This window comes from Rana temporaria, chromosome 10 (genome assembly GCF_905171775.1).
Source record: "Rana temporaria chromosome 10, aRanTem1.1, whole genome shotgun sequence".
NCBI lineage: Eukaryota > Metazoa > Chordata > Amphibia > Anura > Ranidae > Rana > Rana temporaria.
In genome coordinates, this window is record NC_053498.1 from 118,549,530 (window position 1) to 118,570,404 (window position 20,875).

General features: G+C 47.1%; 1 protein-coding gene across 1 annotated transcript in view; it reads right to left on the minus strand.

Annotated features, from left to right (window-relative positions):
* Nucleotides 1-5,719: 5,719 nt before the first annotated feature.
* Nucleotides 5,720-20,875, minus strand: part of LOC120915506 (nicotinamide N-methyltransferase-like) — a 36,524-nt gene continuing 21,368 nt past the window's right edge. The window contains exons 3-4 of the mRNA XM_040326070.1: nt 14,697-14,904; nt 5,720-6,351 (exon numbers count right to left, since the gene is read on the minus strand). Coding sequence (XP_040182004.1) covers nt 5,919-6,351; nt 14,697-14,904 — 641 coding nt within the window. The 3' untranslated portion in view covers nt 5,720-5,918. The remainder of the gene's footprint in view (nt 6,352-14,696; nt 14,905-20,875) is intronic.

Sequence of the window (20,875 nt, forward strand, 5' to 3'; positions counted from 1 at the left end):
TGGCTGCATGGAGGAATATAGAAAGCTAATTTCCTCTATATGCAGCCACCCTGCCTCTTCTCCTATCCAGTTCTCCTTAAAGCCCCCCCCGTGTTTCCCCCCCCCCCCCCAGTGCTCTCCACCCCTGTCCCCCCCAGTGCTCTCCACCCCTGCCCCCCCCAGTGCTCTCCACCCCTGTTCTCTTCTCCCCCCAGTGCTCTCCACCCCTGCCCCCCCCCAGTGCTCTCCACCCCTGTCCCCTCCCCCAGTGCTCTCCACCCCTGTTCCCCCCCAGTGCTCTCCACCCCTGTTCCCCCCCAGTGCTCTCCACCCCTGCCCCCCCCCAGTGCTCTCCACCCCTGTTCTCCCGCCCAGTGCTCTTCACCCCTGTTCTCCCCCCCCCAGTGCTCTCTACCCCTGTTCTCCCCCCCAGTGCTCTCCACCCCTGTTCCCCCCCCCAGTGTTCTCCAACCCTGTCCCCCCCAGTGTTCTCCACCCCTGTCCCCCCCAGTGCTCTCCACCCCTGTTCTCCCCCCAGTGCTCTCCATCCCTGTTCTCCCCCCCAGTGCTCTCCACCCCTGTCCCCCCCAGTGCTCTCGACCCTTGTTTCCCCCCGTGCTCTCCACCCCGGTTCTCTCCCCAGTGCTCTCCACCCCTGCCCCCCCCCCAGTGATCTCGACCCCTGTTCCCCCCCCAGTGCTCTCCACCCCTGTTTTCCCCCCAGTGCTCCCCACCCCTGTTCTTTCTGGCCCCCCAGTGCTCTCAAGATCCACCCATCGCTCTCCAGCCCCCCAGTGCTCTCCACCCCTGTTCTTTTTGGCTCCCCCTCCAGTGCTCTCAAGCTCCCCCCAGCACTCTCCGCTCCCCGCCCCTGTACTTTCCACTCCCCCCTGCATTTTGCCCCCACCCATGTGCTCTCCAACCCCGCCAGTGTTCTCTCCGCTCCCCCCTGCATTTTGCCCCCACCCATGTGTTCTCCAACCCCGCCAGTGTTCTCTCCGCTCCCCCCTGCATTTTGTCCCCACCCATGTGCTCTCTAACCCTGCCAGTGCTCTCCGCCCCCCATAGTGCGCTCTAGCCCTCCATACTTTCCACCCCTGTTTTTTCTGGCCCCCACTGGTGCTCTCAAGCTTCCCCCATTGCTCTCCACTCCCCCGTGCTCTCCACTCCCCCCTGCTCTTTGTACCCCCAGTCCCCCCCCCCCTTGCCGTCCCCCATTTTCCTTTCCCTTCTCTCCTACGTTTGTGCTTTTTCTTTCTTCCCTCTTTTGTTTCCATCCCCCCTCCCCTTCCCTTTCCCCCTCCCCCCTCCTTTTTTCGCCCTCTCTTCCCCCCCCCCCCGCCTTCCCTTTCCCCTCCTCCCTTTCCCCCCCCTTCGTCACCTCATCATTCACTCATTCCACTCACTTCACTACCTGGTGCCCTGTTTCACAGACCTATTACTTACCTAAATTAGTATTATTATTGATTATCTTGTTTACCCTATTAGAGCCCGTTCTAAACTATCCCCCTTCATGCGCTAAAGGGGTATTTCACCAGACCCATTGCTTGATCGTTCTGACCAGCTTAGGTGAGTTTTTTTACTCCCTCAGAAAAGTGTACTGTTGTTTTTTCTAATGATGCTGTATATACATATATTTTCTTTGCTTGTTGTTTATTATATTTTACAAATATCTTTTAGGCCTCGTACACACGGACGGACAGTCCGCTGAAAACGGTCCGCCGGACCGTTTTCAGCGGACATGTCCGCCCGGAGATTTCTGTCTGATGGTTGTACACACCATCAGACAGAAATCCGCGCGTAAACAATAAGCGGGGACGTGGCCGCGACGATGACACGGCGACGTGGGCGGCCCTTGAAGTTCAAAGCTTCCACGCATGCGTCGAATCAGTACGACGCATGCGAGGGATGGCGGCCGATCGGACGTGTCTGGTGAGTCTGTACAGACGACCGAACACGTCCGACAGACAGGTTTCCAGCAGACAGATTACTTGGCATGCTAAGAAATTTTTGTCCGCTGGAAACTGTCCGATCCGCCGGACAATTGTCTGGTCGGGCCTACACACGACCGAACATGTCTGCTGAAACTGGTCCGTGAGTTACAGACAGAAGAACAGGAAGTGAGGATTTCCCAGAAGAAATAAGGACATTTAAAAGCAAAATGGAAGGATGAGGTAAGTGAAGGAGGACTGCACTAAGGTAAAGGAAGCCATTTAGGAATATTTTTTTTACCTTTACAACCCCTTTAAGTGCAGCAGATTTTTTTTTTTTTGTAACCTTGGCCAGAATTGTGCCTTGCTACAATTCTGTCTCTGAGCTCTTCAGGCAGTTCCTTGATTCCACCTCATGATTCTCATTTGCTCCGACATGCACTGTGAGCTGTAAGGTCTTATATAGACAGGTGTGTGGCTTTCCTAATCAAGTCCAATCAGTATAATCAAACACAGCTGGACTCAAATGACGGTGTAGAACCATCTCAAGGATGATCAGAAGGAATGGACAGCACCTAAGTTATTAAATATACGAGTGTCACAGCAAAGGGTCTGAATACTTAGGACCATGTGATATTTCAGTTTTTCTTTTTTAATAAATCTGCAAAAAATGTCAACAATTCTGTGTTTTTCTGTCAGTATGGGGTGCTGTGTGTACAATAATGAGGAAACAATTAACTTAAATGATTTTAGCAAATGGCTGCAATATAACAAAGAGCGAAAAATTAAGGGGGTCTGAATACTTTCTGTACCCAGTGTATAATGTTTGGGGGTTCCAATTAATTTTCTAACAATTTTTTTTTTAATTTTAACTTGTAAACAAAAAGTTTGAAAAATATGCCCAGTCTTAGGCCCCTTTCAGACGAACGGCAGTTTTACCGCAGCTAAAAGCATGTTTATGTTTTGCTGGTCCCCCCAAAATCCATACCAGACCCGTATCCGAGCAGCAGCCTGGCCGGTCAGGAAAGGGGTGGGGACGGGCGAGCGGCTCCGCCCTCCTTAACCGTGCCAGGCAGCATGCCCTCAACATGGGGGGTCGGTGCTTTGGGGCAGGGGGGCGCCCTGTGGCCCCCGCCACCCCAAAGCACCTGTCCCCATGTTGATGAGGACAGGGCCTCTTCCCGACAACCCTGGCTGTTGGTTGTCGGGGTCTGCGGGAGGGGAGCTTATCGGAATCCCGGAGCCCCCTTTAACCGGTTAACGCCCGCAGCATGTATATGTACGTCCACAGAATGGCATGTACAGGCATATGGGCGTACATGTACGTCACCGCCTTTTTCCGGGGTCGGGGGTCCAATCCTTTCCTATTCACGGACGACATACGCAAAAAAAATAAAAAAGTAAAATTCGACGCGGGAACGACGGCCATGGCAAGTCTAAATATAAGCCATGAAATAGCAGCCGTAACTATACGCCGGGAAAAGCCGACTAGCGACAACGTAAGAGAATGCGACGAACACGCGTACCTTTGTGGATCGCCGTAAACAGCTAATTAGCATACCCAACACGGAAAACGACGCGAACTCCACCCAGCGGGCGCCAAAGTATTACACCTACGATCCGAAGGCGTACGAAGCCGTACGCCTGTCTGATCGAAGCCAGAAGCCATCGTATCTTGTTTTAAGGATTCAAACTAAAAATATGACGCGGCAAATTTGAAAATACACCGGAGTATCAGTAGATACGCCAGCATATTTCATCTGTGAATCTGGTCCCCCAATGTCCAATAAGTGAAAAAGTCCTATGCAGACATATGTGAATTGAAAAACGTGAATTTCCAATTGGTGAAAAGTCCTAGGCAAACAACAAAGCCAAATGGTGTTTCCACAATCTGGACGTGACACACACTGTGAAAACACTGTGAAAAAGGCCGCCACCAAACGGACAGATTCTTACCAGAAAAGTTGAACCCTAAAGAGCGTATGCTCAGAGGGTCAACAGAGCTTGGTATAATCACTGCGAGACCAAATCTTAAATAGCAATGAACAGGTGACTTCAAACACACCAATCAAATGGAGCAGATGTACGTGCTTGGAGGTGGTAACTAGGGATGAGCTTCGAGTTTGAGTCGAACTAATGTTCGACTCGAACATTGCCTGTTCGCCTGTTCGGTGAACAACGAACAATTAGGGGTGTTCGCGGCAAATTCGAAAAGCCGCGGAACACCCTGTTAAAGTCTATGGGAGAAATCTAAAGTGCTAATTTCAAAGGCTAATATGCAATTTATTGTCCTAAAAAGTGTTTGGGGACCTGGGTCCTGTCCCAGAGGACATGTATCAATGCAAAAAAAAGTTTTAAAAACTGAAGTTTTTTCGGGAGCAGTGAATTTAATAATGCTAAAAGTGAAACAATAAAAGTGAAATATTACTTTAAATTTCGTACCTGGGGGGGGGGGGGGTGTAAAGTTAGCATGTGAAATATCGCATGTTTCCAGTACATAGAACTGTCCCTGCACAAAGTGTCATTTCTGAAAGGAAAAAAAGTATTTTAAAACCGGACTTGTGGCTATAATGAATTGTCGGCCCTGGCAATTTAGAGAGAATTCATTAATAAAAAAAAAAAAATATAGCGTGGGGGTCCCCCCAAATTTCATTACCAGGCCCTTCAGGTCTGGAATGGATATTAAGGGGAACCCCGCCGTCAATTTAAAAAAAAATTACGTGGGGTTCCCCCCAAATATCCATTCCAGACCCTTCAGGTCTGGTGTGGATTTTAAGGGGAACTTCACCCCAAATTTAAAAAAAAATGGCGTGGAGTTCCCCCAAAAATTGTTAAAGGGGTCTTCTAGATTCTAAAAAGCCCCCCGCCCGCAGACCCCCACAACCACCTGGCAAGGGTTGTGGGGATGAGGCCCTTGTCCCCATCAACGTGGGGACATCCTCCCCATGTTCAGGGCATGTGGCCTGGTATGGTTTAGGAGAGGGGGGGCCGCACTCTGCCCCCCCTCTTTTAATGCGGCCGGCCAGGTTAACGTGCTCGGATAAGGGGTCTGGTGTGAATTTTTGGGGGGAACTCCACGCCATTTTTTTAAAAATTTGGGGTGGAGTTCCCCTTAAAATCCACACCAGACCTGAAGGGTCTGGAATGGATATTTGGGGGGAACCCCACGTAATTTTTTTTTTAATTGACGGCGGGGTTCCCGTTAATATCCATTCCAGACCTGAAGGGCCTGGTAATGGAATTTGGGGGGACCCCCACGCTATTTTTATTTTTTTTATGAATGAATTATCTCTGAATTGCCAGAGCCGACAATTCATTATAGCCGCAAGTCCGGTTTTAAAATACTTTTTTTCCTTTCAGAAATGACACTTTGTGCAGGGACAGTTCTATGTACTGGAAACATGCGCTATTTCACATGCTAACTTTACACCCCCCTAGGTACAAAATTTAAAGTAATATTTCACTTTTATTGTTCCACTTTTAGCATTATTAAATTCACTGCTCCCGAAAAAACGGCAGTTTTTAAAACTTTTTTTTGCATTGATACATGTCCCCTGGGGCAGGATCCAGGTCCCCAAACACTTTTTAGGACAATAACTTGCATATTAGCCTTTAAAATTAGCACTTTAGATTTCAAATGTTCGAGTCCCATAGACTTTACCAGGGTTCTAAAGTTCACACGAACATTTGGTGTGTTCGCAAGTTCTGGTGCGAACCGAACAGGGGGGTGTTCGACTCATCCCTAGCGGTGACCCACAGACGGTCAAACAATGAACCAGATGAGTAAAAAAGAAGACGCACATAGTGTGATACTGTAGGCAATGAGTGTTTATTGTAGGTGGAAACACTTACATGAATGTAGAAAAACAGCACTTGATCAAATATGCATGGCAACAGTGGGGTCCAGGATTGGACAGCTGGCAGAGCGGTAAAGTGCTCCCGCTGCTCTCCATTGCTGTGCAAGCTTAGCCTTAGACCTGGGTGTAAATACTTGATAGGCCGTTTGCCCTATGGACATGGTTTACGGGCATGGACAAAGTAAAAGCTATCACCATTACTCATGTCTGTATTTTCAGCAAATGGAGTGATCTTTAGTTTCAGTATTTCAAAGCCAACCTTTTTAAATGATTCCTCCAGTTCTTCCTTAGTGATGGGCAGGTAGGAGAATGTCTTTTGACCAACACAATAGTATGAACAGTTAAGCAAACTCTGTATTAATATGTGACCCCCTGGTTTAATGAGGGCCTTCAAATTTCTCAAAGCATTGGTGAAGGATTCTACATCTTTGCAGGGTGCTTCTAAACAGATGCAACTAAGCAGGCAGTCGGCTTGTGGCATCTCCACCGGGTCAAATGGGTTCTTCTTCAGAGCATCACATTTCAGAACTTTTGTCACTGTTCTCCTTAATTTTTCTATCTTTCTCTTACAGCTCTCACTGTCACTGAAAGAAGAAATTATAGATTATTTTTCTTTTACTGTAATGATTGCAAACATTGAGGCATTTGTAGGTATTTTTTCTCTTTTGTTTTCATATTGACATTTAACATCTCAGATTTATTCGGATTAATCTTAAAATTGGAAAGTTCTCCATATTCTTTTAGTACTCTCAAAAGATTGGGTATCATGATACAGGGGTTAGATATGTAGAATAGGACATCGTCGGCAAATGCAGCTAACTTATGCTCCTCATCTCCCACTCTAAAACCCCCGATATCTACATCCCCCCGTACTGTTTCCAGGAGTGGTTCCAATGCTAATACAAATAAGAGTGGAGACAGGGGGCACCCCTGTCTCGTCCCGTTTTTCATCTCAAAGGGGCATGATAATATTCCGTTGACCTTTACCATGACCGTAGGCCCTTTATATAATGTTTTTATCCATTGAATTATTCTAGGGCCTATGCATTCTAGTGTGCTCATCATGAATCCCTAGTCTACCCTGTCGAACGCCTTCTCGGCATCGATCGACAGGAGTAGACTGGGATACTTCCCTCTCTAATTTTTTGTAAGAGCAGGAGTGTTCTCACTCCATTAACCCTCCCAGGGCTGTTAGTGGTGAAAGGAGCACAACACTCGCAGGTGGGGGGGCCGTGACACCAGGCGCAACATTTAGGGGGGGCGACATTCCGCACCAGTGAGTGTCATCCCCCAACTCCGTACTCCTAATTTTTATCGCTGTGCCCACGCTTCGGCCATATTTCATTTCAGGCTTTCCCCTGGTGTGCTGTGATTGGCTGTATTGTGTCACGTGCGGCGGCGGGGCTGGCCTATCCCTGATTGCTGGTGAGCGGGGCAGCTCGGCTGTCTTTTCCTCCCATCATGGCAGGCAGTGTGACTGTGGCAGACCGCAGAGGCAGAGTGCAGATGGAAGAAAAGCAGCAGCTGAGAGACTCCCTCATGAGTCGTGTTGTTGGCCCGGGGGAGTGCAAGCCAGATCAGTGTGTAGCGGTCTGGTCACTGTGTAGCAGTCTGGTCACTGTGTAGCGGTCTGGTCACTGTGTAGCGGTCTAGTCAGTGTGTAGCGGTCAGTGTGTAGTGGTCAGTGTGTAGCGGTGTGGTCAGTGTGTAGCGTAGTTGTGTGGTCAGTGTGTAGCGTAGTGGTGTGGTCAGTGTGTAGCGTAGTATTGTGGTCAGTGTGTAGCGTAGTGGTGTGGTCAGTGTGTAGTGTAGTGGTGTGGTCAGTGTGTAGTGGTCAGTGTGTAGCGGTGTGGTCAGTGTGTAGTGTAGTGGTGTGGTCAGTGTGTAGTGGTCAGTGTGTAGCGGTGTGGTCAGTGTGTAGCGTAGTAGTATGGTCAGTGTGTAGTGTAGTGGTGTGGTCGGTGTGTAGTGTAGTGGTCTGGTCAGTGTGTAGTGTAGTGGTCAGTGTGTAGTGGTCACTGTATAACTCAGGTCAATGCAGTGGTCAGTATAGGAATCGTGAGGGGTCAATGTAGCAGTCAGGTCAGTGTAGTGGTCAGTGTAGGAATCTGGCTTTTCAGTACTATTGTAGGAAGGGAAGGGACAGGACTCGGAGTGTAAAAAGCCCACAGGTTAGGAGGGCGCAAGTTACTTGCCTTGCCCCGGGCACTGACAACCCACGCTACAACACTGGGGGGAGCAGTCAGCGAGTGAGCGTGCAGGGGAGCAGAGAGATTATGTCATCTCTCACCGCCCTCACTGTGCAGCCACAGGCAGGTGATGGTGACGGTGTGGCAAGTGACAATCCGCAAAGTGTGGCATGTGACGTGGCAAGTGACAATCCGCAACGTGTGGCAGGTGACAATCCGCAACGTGTGGCAGATGACAATCCGCAACGTGTGGCAGGTGACAATCCGCAACGTGTGGCAGGTGACAATCCGCAACGTGTGGCAGAGTCCAAAGCAAAACTGTAAGTTAAACACACATCACATACGGCACTGTGTCGCTTAAACTGACATTTGCATGGTCGTGCGATGTTGTACCCAAATAAAATGTATGTCCTTTTTTCCCACAAATAGAGCTTTCTTTTGGTGAAATTCATTTGATCACCTCTGCATTTTTTTTTGTGATATAAACAACAAAAGAGCAGCAATTAAAAAAGTATATATTTTTATAATGTGTGCCAGGAAGTGGTGGATGAACTTGGGCTAATAGGGTGGACTGGGGGAGGGGAAATTGGGGGTGATTTGTGCTAGGAAGGGGGATTTGGGGGAGAGGATTTGTGCTAGGATGGGAAAGTTGAGAAGAAAGAGGATGCGTGTGAGGTGAGCTGAATGTTTTGGGATGGAGATTTGTGCTAGTAGGGGGAATTGGGGACTGATTTGAGCTGGGAGGCAGGATTGGGGGGGCAAAGATCTATGCTGGGAGGGGGGATTTGAACCTGGGAGAAGGGGATATTTTTGTTTGGGGAGAATTTTGGCTTGCAGATATAATTTGCAGTTTGGGGATGGGAGGAGGAGCTCTGCTGAGTGTCCTGCCACCATTAACCCTGGCCTTTTTTCTGCTGACCCCTGTACGCTGCCCTACTGACCCCTGTCTTCTACCCTGCTGATGCCTATACACTATCCTTGTGATTATTGCTCTCTGTCCTGCTAACTCCCTTTGCTCTGCCCTGCAGACCCCTGTCCTCTACCCTCATAACCCCTGTCCTCCATCCTGCTGACCCCTGTCATCTGTTCTGCTGACCCCTATCCTCTTCTGTACTAAACCCCTGTACACTCCCTGCTGACCTCCCATGCTCCGCCCTGCTGACTCCTGTACATTGCCCGCTGACCCATTGCTCACTGCCCTGCTGACCCCTATCCGCTGCCCTGCTAACCAATGTACACAGCCTTGACAACCTACTGTACACTGCCCTACAAACTACTGACCCTGTTTTCTGTCTTGCTGACCCCTGGACACTGCCTTTCTGACTCCAATACACTCCCCTGCTGCCCCTCTGTAATTTTTTACTGCACCCCCACATCAAACAGGCTAGATCCAGCTCTGATTTGGATTGCTGGGGCAGAAAGGACATTAGAAGAGGTTTCTATTTATTATACAAACTGAAATTCCGCTTGAAAAGGTTAATTTAGCCTTTAAATTTAATTTAATCTAAACCCTCAACTGGAATACATTTACTTGGCTAAAGTACTGTATATCATAAACACGTGTCATGGTTTTTAGTCATAAAATACTTTTTTCTGTCTGTTTTTATCTTATCTTTTGCATCTTAGTACTGCTGATGTTTTTAAAGCATTGTTCATCTATTTTCTGTCTACATGCACTTTCTCCAGTGGCAGCTGCACATAATTTCTTCCTGACGATTACAACAGTGGACTGTGTATCTGCACAACTGTTTGTACTCTTAACCAGAGGCCCTTGTGACAGGGTGGCAATTCAGGAGTACAGTAGAGGAGACAGTTGTCACCTATAACAGGAAGTGCCTAAACAGTCTTCAGTGAGATCTCCATGTATTCCTTTTGTAGCGCCCTGCTCCTGATGAACAGACGCTGCTGTAAATTTAGAGGGGTCTGAGTTGTTAGTTGACTCAGACATGTGCAATTATGGGCAATTTAGCCTCTTTTCCAGCCATGGCTGTGCTGGGAGTAACCACCATTGTTCGCCTGGTGGTGTTATTACCATCCAGGCCAAGGGTGGCAGCAGCAGAGTCAGGATGTATTGGGTGTTCCCCTCGACAGCCAATCAGTGGGAGCCGTGTCCCCGCTGTGTATGCTGGAGAGGGGTACTTAAGGGACAGGCGCCACTGGCGGGGGGTCCATTGTACGTGCCTCGTGGCCCGCCTGGCCTGGGGTGCGTGTCCTGAATCCTGGCTCCGGGACCACGTTGGTCCGGGGTTGGGGCTTCGCTGGTAGGCCCAGTATTCAGACTGGGGCCTGCTCTTTAAGAGTGATCCTGTGCTGTCTGTCCTGCGGGAGGAAGCCACTTGATGAAGGAAACCAGGGGAGGACCTATCCAGGAGGTGACCATGCAAGAGGCTGGTATCCTGGGAGAAGGCCTGGAGACTTCATCGAAGGATGCACCATACGCTGAGAGGCTTGATGATGATCGCCTGTCAGATCTAAGCTCTACTAAAGTTAATCTGGAGAGATCCGGGTGCTGAATCCTGAGGCAGAGGATTCTGGACCACAAGTGTCTCCTCATAAAGGAAGGTCTGTGGCAGAGACTGTATTTTATTCTGTGTGCCATTCCGGCTGCTAGGCCAGAGAGAGGGACCTATCCGGGTGAGCAATACCCACTCTGGCTAAAGTGGCGACGAGAACTGTTTGCTGGAAGCAGGAGTGTTTCCTAATTTGAAAGTATGCACCTGAACCTATCTACCTATTTACCCTTCCACCCCTCTAACTTCTTTTCTACTACGTTCTGCAAATAAATCTTAAAAAAAGAAGCGTATCTTGTGGACATTGGAATTCTTCAGACTCCTTTATTACCCTGGACAACGAGTATATAGAGGTAACATGCCGCCCGAAATACTTTGTTTTTGGATTCTGGCACGAGCCGAGAGGAGCCGGACTTCCTGTGTGTTCGGCTGCTCTCGGCTTGTCTGGGCTCCTCTTGCGTGGCTGCGGGCGTGGCTGAGCGCGCAGTACGCTCGGCTCTAGGCTGCAGTGGGTGGAGCCGAGCGTGGCCGAGCCTAGCCGAGTGCGCAGTACACTCGGCTCGGCTCTCGGAGAGACAGCAGGGATCGGCGTATATAGCGCACCCACGATTTTCCCCTGATTTTAAGGGGAAAAAAGTATGCGGTATACGCCGATAAATACGGTAAATCCTTCCAAAGCAATTTTGAATAATTTTAAAGTTCATTAAACTAGTACCCAGGGATCCTGCCATGAATGTCCTAGTTGAACTTCTTTTATATGGTGACAGTGCTCTGACTTCCAGTTGTTCTCTTCAGGGCTTTTTTTTCAGCGGGAACGCAGGAGAACGTAGGGGCACCTTCAGCACTGAATGTATTAATTGAAAGATAAAGGAAAATACCACGCTATCATAAACTATAACTAAACATAAATTAAATAAGCTGCAGCTAGAAGTGTGATACACACTGGATATAATTTAAGAAAAAAGGGGGTACTAACCCAACCTAAATAACAAAGTAAAAAACACAAATGCCAACACCAACAATGTTAAAATAGGAATCAACACAATCAGTAATGCAAAGGGTTTGTGATTGCCCCACATTGAAGGTAATGATACCAAAGTCCTAATGACAGTGCAAATATACAATGTCCAGTATTGATACCAAGGTCTCAATTCAGTGCAAATATAGGTTATCCATTGATAGGTAAACGTCCATAAACAAATAATGTGCATGAGTAATAGGATATCAATGATGTGTTCCACCACCAAATACAAAGTGCCAGCACCACATGGAATGCGCGCTTACATTAAGCCTGCAGCTGAAAACCCCAGCCTGGGCCTTCATCCAAGAGGTCTCTGGGACGGCAGCTTCAGATGGTCAGATACAGAGGATGGCTGGATAATCTCGATGGTTCGGGTTTCATACGGAATAATCAGATGTTACCAAGAAAGGAAAAAAGCTCACCATAGCATAAATCCGATATAAAAAAGGTATATATTATGGTAAAAAACACTTACATCAGTAAGATGAATAAAAGCAACGAATAGCCGGCCGGCTAGCGAACGCCCGTCCGCTCAGACAGAAAAACGCGATGATGTCGGCGCTCCAACTCCTCCCGACGTTCGTTTGTCATAAAATGACGTTGTCTTGGGGCACCAAGACGATGTTATTCATCTTACTGATGTAAGTGTTTTTTACCATAATAAATACCTTTTTTATATCGGATTTATGCTATGCTGAGATCTTTTCCTTTCTTGGTAACATGTTGGTAACAACTATTAAATTATAGGTATTGGAATTTCCTAGTGAACATAATCAATACGAATTTATCCGAAGTTACGAATTATACAAAATAATGAATGCAAATTTATTGGACGAATGGAACGCAACGATCTAATAACAATAAATAATAATAAAAACTTTTTATTATATTTTTTTATTATTAATTTGTTCCATTCCATTTTTTTTTAGCTGCGAAATTCAATATTTTGGATAATTAGTAACTTAAATTTGTATTTGTTATATTCACTAAGCCAAATTTGAAAGGAAATTCCAGTTCCTAAAATGTAATAGTTATTATTAGTTAGTTATTTTTTCGAATTTTACTGATTGTCTTTCTTTTTTTTTCAGATTGTCTAAAAAGTACTGCATAAAAACTTCTTAATGCAAGGTGAATACTGCAAACATGGGTATTATTTTATCTTTTTTAATGAGCCATTTATTTATTTTTTGTTACATTTAGCTGGGGTTTTAAGTGTTTTCTGTATTAAGCTTGTGTCAAACTTGTAGGTTCAAAACCTTTTAGAGCAGGGGTGTTGAACTTAAAGTGGAGCTCCACCCTAAAGTGGATCTTCCGCTCATCGGAACCCTCCCCCCAGGTATTTGCACCCACTTCCGGCCACACAGTCACTGAGAATGGCGGTGGGGGCAGCAGAGTGACGATCGATTGCTCGTCTTCTGCTGCCAACGACGCTGGACTCCAGGACAGGTAAGTGTCCTAATATTAAAAGTCAGCAGCTGCAGTAATTGTCGCTGCTGGCTTTTAATATTTTTTGTACGGCGGAGCTCCGCTTTAATTTCATTGTGTGCCGCATCAGCATTATGATTGCTCTCAAACGGGGCGGTTGTATCTATAAGATTAGATGTGCAGCACATACCCTCCCCTTACATTGGATGTCAAGAACCACCCCACCATCAGAAGTTGAATCCCCCACTCTCCCTTATGTAGCGCCTGTGTACTTTTTCGTACAGGTGCTATATTAAATTTAGTAGGGGAATGAGAGAGTTATGTTGCTCTCATTCATTGATTTGTTAAATTTGGCTGTCGCCAATTCTGGATTGTCCTGTGGGTCAGTCTGTACTCCAGAGATGCAGTTTCATCTCTGGACGGCAGGTGGCGCCAGAGGGGTCCAGGCGGAGCCGCTTCTTCCCAGCAGCCAAATGGAGGAGTTTTTCCTCGCGGGGCATGCTGGGGAGGGGTATTTCTGTGGTGGAGGCCGTTGTTCGGGGTTCTTTGCGGGTTCCTGGTTCGGCACCCACCTTTAGGGTGTGCGCACATCACGGGCCCAACCACTATGGCCTACCTGGCCGGGGTCACGTGCTACGCGGAGTTCCTGGCTCTCAGCTCTCATAGCCCGGAGCAACTGATGCTGCCAGGGGACCCCAGTGACTTACTGGGTTCCCACGTCTATTGAGAGGATCCCAAGCTGGGTGCTGTTCGGTGGGGGATCGGTCTGAGGAGAACCCGGAGGCAGGTGATCCAATAGGGCTTGAACGAACCACCGGGGATCTGGGTGACTGGACACTGACAGGTTGCAATCAGACTGTCAGTCGGTGCCCCCAAAGACATACTGGGAGGATTTGCTCTATCATTCAAACTTTCAAGCGCTAGGCCTGTGGCAGAGGTCTCACCTTAACACCCTAATTCAATTAGAGCCAAGTCGGTGGCAGAGACTTGTTCCTTCCCAGAAGCTTTAAGTGACGCCAGGCCTGTGAGAGAGGTCTGTCCGGGGGCACTTTACCCACTCTGGCTAGAGTGGCGACGAGAAGAATGCAATTATAGGAGGCAGGAGTGCTTTCTTTATCCACAGCCTGATTCTGCAAAGTTATTTCTTCTTTCATTCAACCTATACTTTTTACCTCAAGTGACATGTTGGGTCGTGTTTGACCAAGAATAAAGCATTGAAAACGTCAACCAATGGTCTGGACATTCTATTATTGCTCTCATCACTACCATCACCCCTAAACACAACAAAGAGGTAACTTAAATACGCCGATCCCAAATCTAACCAGCGGCTCCTCCGGGGGTAAGTGCTACACTTACATCACAGTGCACCCCCCTTTCCATATGCTGCTGCTGGGAAGAAGATGGATGTATTGCTTCAAATCAGAAAGTAGGGGTCTGGAGTAGGACCAGAGGAGCGCTGGAGCTCTCCTGCAGCCGGATTCAGCCCACGGGCCTTGTGTTTGACACCTGTGCTTTAGAGAGTTCTTATTCAGGTTCAGTCATTCCAGTACTTTCCCTTTCCCCTAGGATGGTGTGGGACAAGGTTATCACCTACATTGCTGGCCATCAGCTGCCTCCTGGAAATAAGATGCAGATATTGCATTGCTGGAGTCCCCAACTATTTACCCCCCCCCCCCCATGCCTGCTTCAGAAATTGAAAGAGAGGTAGAAAGCAGTCAGTGAAAAGGACAAAATTGCTGTTACATAGGCACATTATTCTAATCACACTGACACATGTAACTTACCTGTTACCTTCCAGTTCACAAACCAACTTGACAGTTTTAGTCCAGTCTATTGCATCGGGATCATTCCTCAGCCACTTCTGTAGCTGTACTCGGTTTTGCTCAAGAAAGTCGGAAGTGATGATATTGTTGAAAGCTTCACAAGCAGAGAGAAGATGATAAATTGCGGGTCCAGCTCCAAAGTCAATTAGTAGGTCTCCTTTAACACCACCTTAAAAAAAACAAAAAAAAAAAAAACAAACACAGTGGATTACAATTTTTAAAATGTAGAAAACTTTGTAAACTGGCCTATTTTCAGGCTGCTTTGGACCAGGCACATGATCCTGCTCCTCTGTGTCAGCCAGTGTCATTGCAGGGGAGAGGAGAGAGCGTTCTGACAACGGCAAGTAAAGCCTGAAGCGATGACTTCACCCTGACACTTTAAAGTGGTTGTAAACCCTCGTTTACCACTTTATGCTACAGGTATGCCTATATTAAGGCTTACCTGTAGCTAACAAGGATATCTCCTAAATCTACACGGTTTAGGAGATATCCCTGTATTTCCATGTGCCAACGTCATGCGGCACATGCGTACTTAAGCCAACTGAAGCAATGGCACTATGTGCCGTTGCTTCAGTTGTACTGTGCCGTTCCCGCGTGCATGCGTGGAGTGACGTCATCGCGGCTCCGGCCAATCACAGTGCTGGAGCCGCGACACACGGAAGTCACTGCGGGACAACATGTTGGCGGCCAGACGGGGAGACGTGGACGGCTGCGGGGGCTTCCATTGGAGGTAAGTACTACATAATGAGCTAGTATGCTATGCATACTAGCTCACTATGCCTTTTGTCTTTCACTATGCCTTTTGTCATTAGTAAGCATGGGTCCTAGGAGCTGAGAGTTTTAGGAGTAGCTAGGGTTAAGCTGGAATTCCCTTTTAAACTATTGGTTGGGTGTTGTACTCGGTTATCTCCACCTCTCCATTTAAAATGGGAGCTGACAAGAGGTGAGCATTTGGAGCATTTTCCAATAGTAACCTTAGCAAATACAGTATCTCACACAAGTGAGTATAACTCTCACATTTTTGTAAATATATATATATATATATATATATATATATATATATATATATATATATATATATATATTATACCAAACTCGTGTTTGAGAGAAGCTAGTGCCCCATAGAGCTAAAAAAAAAAAAATCAGAAATGCACAAAAATGTTTGTTCCAGATTTTTTGTTGTTTATACAGTGGTTAAGAAAATGGAAAATTGTATCAAATACTTACCGTAATTTTCCTTTCCTGATGCCAAAATATTGCAGCATACATATGATATAGCTCCGCCCCTATATCCACCCACAGGACTCGTTTAACTCTCTATAAAAGCCTGACTGAGAGCAACCTCCCCCATTCTCCGTATAAAGCAAAAAGATCAGAGGGAGGGTTCGTATGCTGCCATGTCTTGGCGTCAGGAAAGAAAAATTACAGTAAGTATTTGATACAATTTTCCATTTTCCTGACGTCAGACATGGCAGCATACATATGATAAATGGTGAGCTTTTGAGAGGGAGGGTTTAATGCTGTAAACCTAATCTTTATTCAACAAAAAGACATAGAAGCTTGGATAGACTTCCTCCCAAACTCTACTGTAGTAAGAGCTGCTGGATCCACCCTGTAGTGTTTTAAGAACATATAATGTGATGACCAGCTAGCCTCTGTCTCCAGAGACAACCCTGCCTGTTCCGTCCAAGAAGATGACATCACCCTAGTTGAGTGATGAGCTCTAACCACCTCTGGAGGATCCTTCCCAGCTCTACATGCCCGGTGAATATTTTTACTATGCGAGCCGAAATGGTTCTGGCCGAAGCCCCTTACTCTTTAAATTTTATCATTCTGAATGTAGAAGTAGCCTGGAGATAGGCTTTGAGGACTTTTGGAATGTCCAACTTGTGCAGATCAGCATCTGAATCTGCTGGAAAGGCTGAAAGCACCCATTCACTGGAAAGATGAAATATGGATGCCACTCTTTGGAACAAAATGATCCAATGGTCTCAGCACAACACAGTCTTTGAAGAACATGGAATAAGGTTCTGCCGTCCCAAATTTTTGGAGTCGACACACTTTCCCCTGAAATCATGGCTAATAGAAAAGCAGATTTTAAGGAGATCTCCCATAAAGAACAGTCTTCCTACAGAGTACGATGAGGGTTTGCTAGAAAATTGTGGACTACTGCCAGGTCCCATTGAGGGAACCTATTTCTCTTGGTAGGGCGTAGTCCAAGTACCTCGCTCATGAAGTGATCCTTTAGCAGGTTTGCTGCCCATTTCTTTTGGGTAAAAGCCAAGATGGCTGAAATTTGCAAACTGAGCCCCAAATCTAATTCAGATTGTAGAAAAAAGACAGGATTTGAGATAAATTTGGGTCACTAGGGTCAAACTGACATCCAGCTGCAAAGCTTGTGAACCTAATCCATATTCTGGAGTAGATGGCATTGATTGACCCTTTCATAGAACTCTGTAAAGTTCTAACCCCCTCTGGAAAACAACCTAACTCTTGTAACCTCTGCCTTACAATTTGCAGGCCGCTAAGGTTAGTCGTGATGGCCGATGTAGTGTATCTCCCTCAGACAAGAGGAGATGAGGAGTCGCCGGCAGTGTTGCCAACCTACCAGATTGAAATTTACTGGCACGACACCCGAATTTTACTGGCATTTCACAAAAGTTACTAAATTACATTTTTAGGTGCAAATTTCAGTATTTAGGCTACAAACAAGTATGCTAGGCAAATAGCAATGTGATTTAAGGTAGATATTAAGGTAAAAAAACATATTTTTGTTATTTTCGATATAATAAGGGCAAATTATTTAGTCACATCACCCCCTGCCTCCATCCCCCTCTGCCACCAACACCCCTGCCTTCACCCCCCCTCTGCGGTGCCACAATCTCCCTCTGCCTCCAATCACCCCCTGCCTCCATCCCCCTCTGCAGTGCCACCAACACCCCTGTCTCCATCCCCCACCCTCTGCGGTGCCACCATCCCCCTCTGCGGTGCCTCCAATTACCCCCTGTCTCCAATCACCCCCTGCCTCCAATCTCCATGTGCAGTTCCAAGCCGAACCGATCTCGGCTATTTTTACTGGCACATTTCCACAACCACAGACATTTACGAACAAGGAAAAAGTGCCTGTTTTTACGAACTGTCCGTAAAAATACAGACGGTTGGCAACACTGGTCACTGGCAGAGTGATCGGTGTGCACACGCCGATACCCATTGCCAGAGAGACCCATGGTCTGTGAGGCCAGAAAGGAAAACCTGTGATGACTGTCAAAAATCTCAGGAATTTTTGGATTAAAGAAATTAGAGGGAAGGTATAGGCCAGTTGCCCAACCCAAGGATTGGTAAAGGCATCTGTTTCCTCCACTAATGGATGAGGGTAGCGTGAGAGGAACCGGTTCCCCTTGTAGTAGGCTGATGAGGCAAAACAGATCCAGTTGCGGGAACCCCTCGTGGATGATCCTTTGGAACATTTCGGGGGTGAAGGGACCATTCATTGGGATCCTTAAATTGTCCGAATAGACAATCCGCTTCCAAATTTTGATAGCCTGGAAGATATATGGCCCTCAAATCTGGGAGATATTGCTGGGCCAATGTCATGATTGGTTCCACCTCTCTCAAGAGGGATTGGCTGTGTGTGTGTCACCTTGTCGCTGTATATAGGACACTGCTGCCGTGTGGTCCAGATGGAGTAGGACTGGCAGACCCTGTATGTGTGGCAGTAAAGTGTTCAATGTCATCCTGCTGTGCTGGCATCTGTGGCAACAATGATCCATGGCTGCAGCCCTAATAGACCAAGCCATTTAGCAGTTTTTTGTTTTTTTATCACCAGAAACTCTGGTGCCTCCGGCTGGAGATCCTGATTGGCTGGGCTAGACAAACTCTTCCATTGCATCCGGAAGCCTTGTTGGAAAACTGAGTTTCCAGTGAGCCCAGAGGATCATCGGAATACATAAAGCCATTGTCCCGAGAGGACTCATGCACTGGGATGCTGACATCACCGGTGCAGCCAACGCCTGTTGGAACGTCTCCCTGACTAGGGAGTTTGAGGTGGCAAAGAAACTAAGGCCGCCTGAGTATTGAATTGGGCCCCTAGGTAGAGCATATTCTGTGTAGGCTCCAGCTGGTTTTGGTAATGCTTGCCCCCTCAACTCGAAACTGCTGGTATGACTGAAGGATCGGGACATGCTGATAGGTATATTGCAAGTCCACTGAAATCCTCCAGTAACCTGGTTAAATTACCTGGATTTATGGTATGGAGAGACTCCATCTTGAGTCTATCCATGTAAATTGATTCAGCCTCTTGAGGTAGTTCTGGAGGCTGCCGTTTGAACAACCAATAAAAGTCTTGCCATTGGTAATGATAAAGCACAAAATGAATGTGTGAAATACGTCTATGTGACCTTGTGTTGGTGTCTTTGGTGTTATCACTTTAAACAATAAAAGGCGATCGGAATTCCTGGATGTGCAGCCATTTCTTTTCTTACATGGCCTTGTGTCACCGTGGACTGAAACCACCATTTTTCGGCAGTGGTCTTGCCGGAACTGGGTCACTTTGAGCCACCTGGCTTCAACTGCCTCCTGGGCAGGCCTGGCGTTAAAAGGGCTTCTGGGTATCTTGGGGAGCTGCAAGGGTCTTAGCTCTCTGCGAACTTACGAAGGTTGACTGTGTACCCCTCCAATGCCCTCTGAAGTCCTTGGATGGGCGAAATCCTCCGAAATCTCAGTACCTGTTTGACGCTCCTCTGGATGGTTGCCCCCTTGGGCTCTTCGATCTTGGGACAGAAGACCTGTTTTTCTTCCTGTAACCCTGGAGATGATAGTTTCCATTTTTTTGGCAAAACAGCGCCTTCCCATCAAGTAAAGCAAATTAAAGGGGATGTACCTGTACGTTCATCTGCCTGTCCGTGCTATTCTGTCGACGTAAATCTGCATGCGGCGGTCCTTAAGCGGTTAACCTTATTTTCATGTAAAACAATTGTTTTTTTTTATATTGGGGAATGTTTAGCTCCGTGGTGGTGAGTGCTTTCAGCGAGTCATTCCAGTCTGAACTGTGATTAAGGGCTTGCTTTTCAGCAGCGCTGTTCCTTTTACTGATCTCTGGGTTCTCGTGGTTCACTCAGCCTACAGTTTAAGCATCCAGTTGCATGGGTGAACTCTTGGACTCTCAATATGGGGTCTCCTGACACACCGGCTTCTTCACTCCACCAAAACTCACAGATTCTCTCACCCCCTGGACTCACCTAGTCACCTCAGCATCCCCAGTTTTTCAAACTCGCTCAGCTGTCCTGACTTTCTAGAGTGCAGTCTCTCACCTATTGGGACACAACTGCCTCCTGGCTGGAGCACACAGCTTTCTCCTGACAGAGCCACTAAATTTTAACCTGGCCTTGCACACTCACAATTCTTGTAGATCTCCATAAAGACCTGGACACAGAATTGAAGGCTTTGTCCCAACCAAGACACTTTGAAGCCTTCAAGACCCAGACCCTGATCTGGGATTACAAAACCCAGACAAGGCCCTGTCCACACAGGCAGACTCCACCAGGAATATGTCCGCTGATACCCGCAGGCGGATGTCTGTTCCGTGTTTGCTCCACTTATGCAGAACAGACACAGCCTGCTCTCCTCTATTGGGCGGTCGGATGTAAACAGACCGCTTGTCCGTTTACACCCACTTGCCATCTGACCCAGTAGAAGAATGGGGAATGGATTTCCATCTGTCTGTTTTTAGCGAATCAGATCAGATTGGATGTCGGTGGATGTAAAGTGACACATATTACACCTGCCACTCCATAGATGACAATAAATTGTCCGATTGAGTCTGCCTGAAATACTGACTCGATCGGTTCACTCGTGTGAAAGGGCCTAACACTGACAAGCCAGTCTCTCCAATCAAAACAATATTCTGGAACATCGCACTCCAAACTATTAGCGTATCTTATGTGCATTTCCTCACACATACTGTATGTGTGTATATATATATGTATATGTAACGGAATGGCCCGTGACACCCAGAGACTTTTGAAGGATGGGGGGTACTCCTGTGTCAGCGTCACTAATGACTCTTGGGTCTAGGGTCACTCTGTGCCCCTTTTTGGGCAAAGGGTGACTGATAAATGATGATTCATGTTTTGCAGGATATC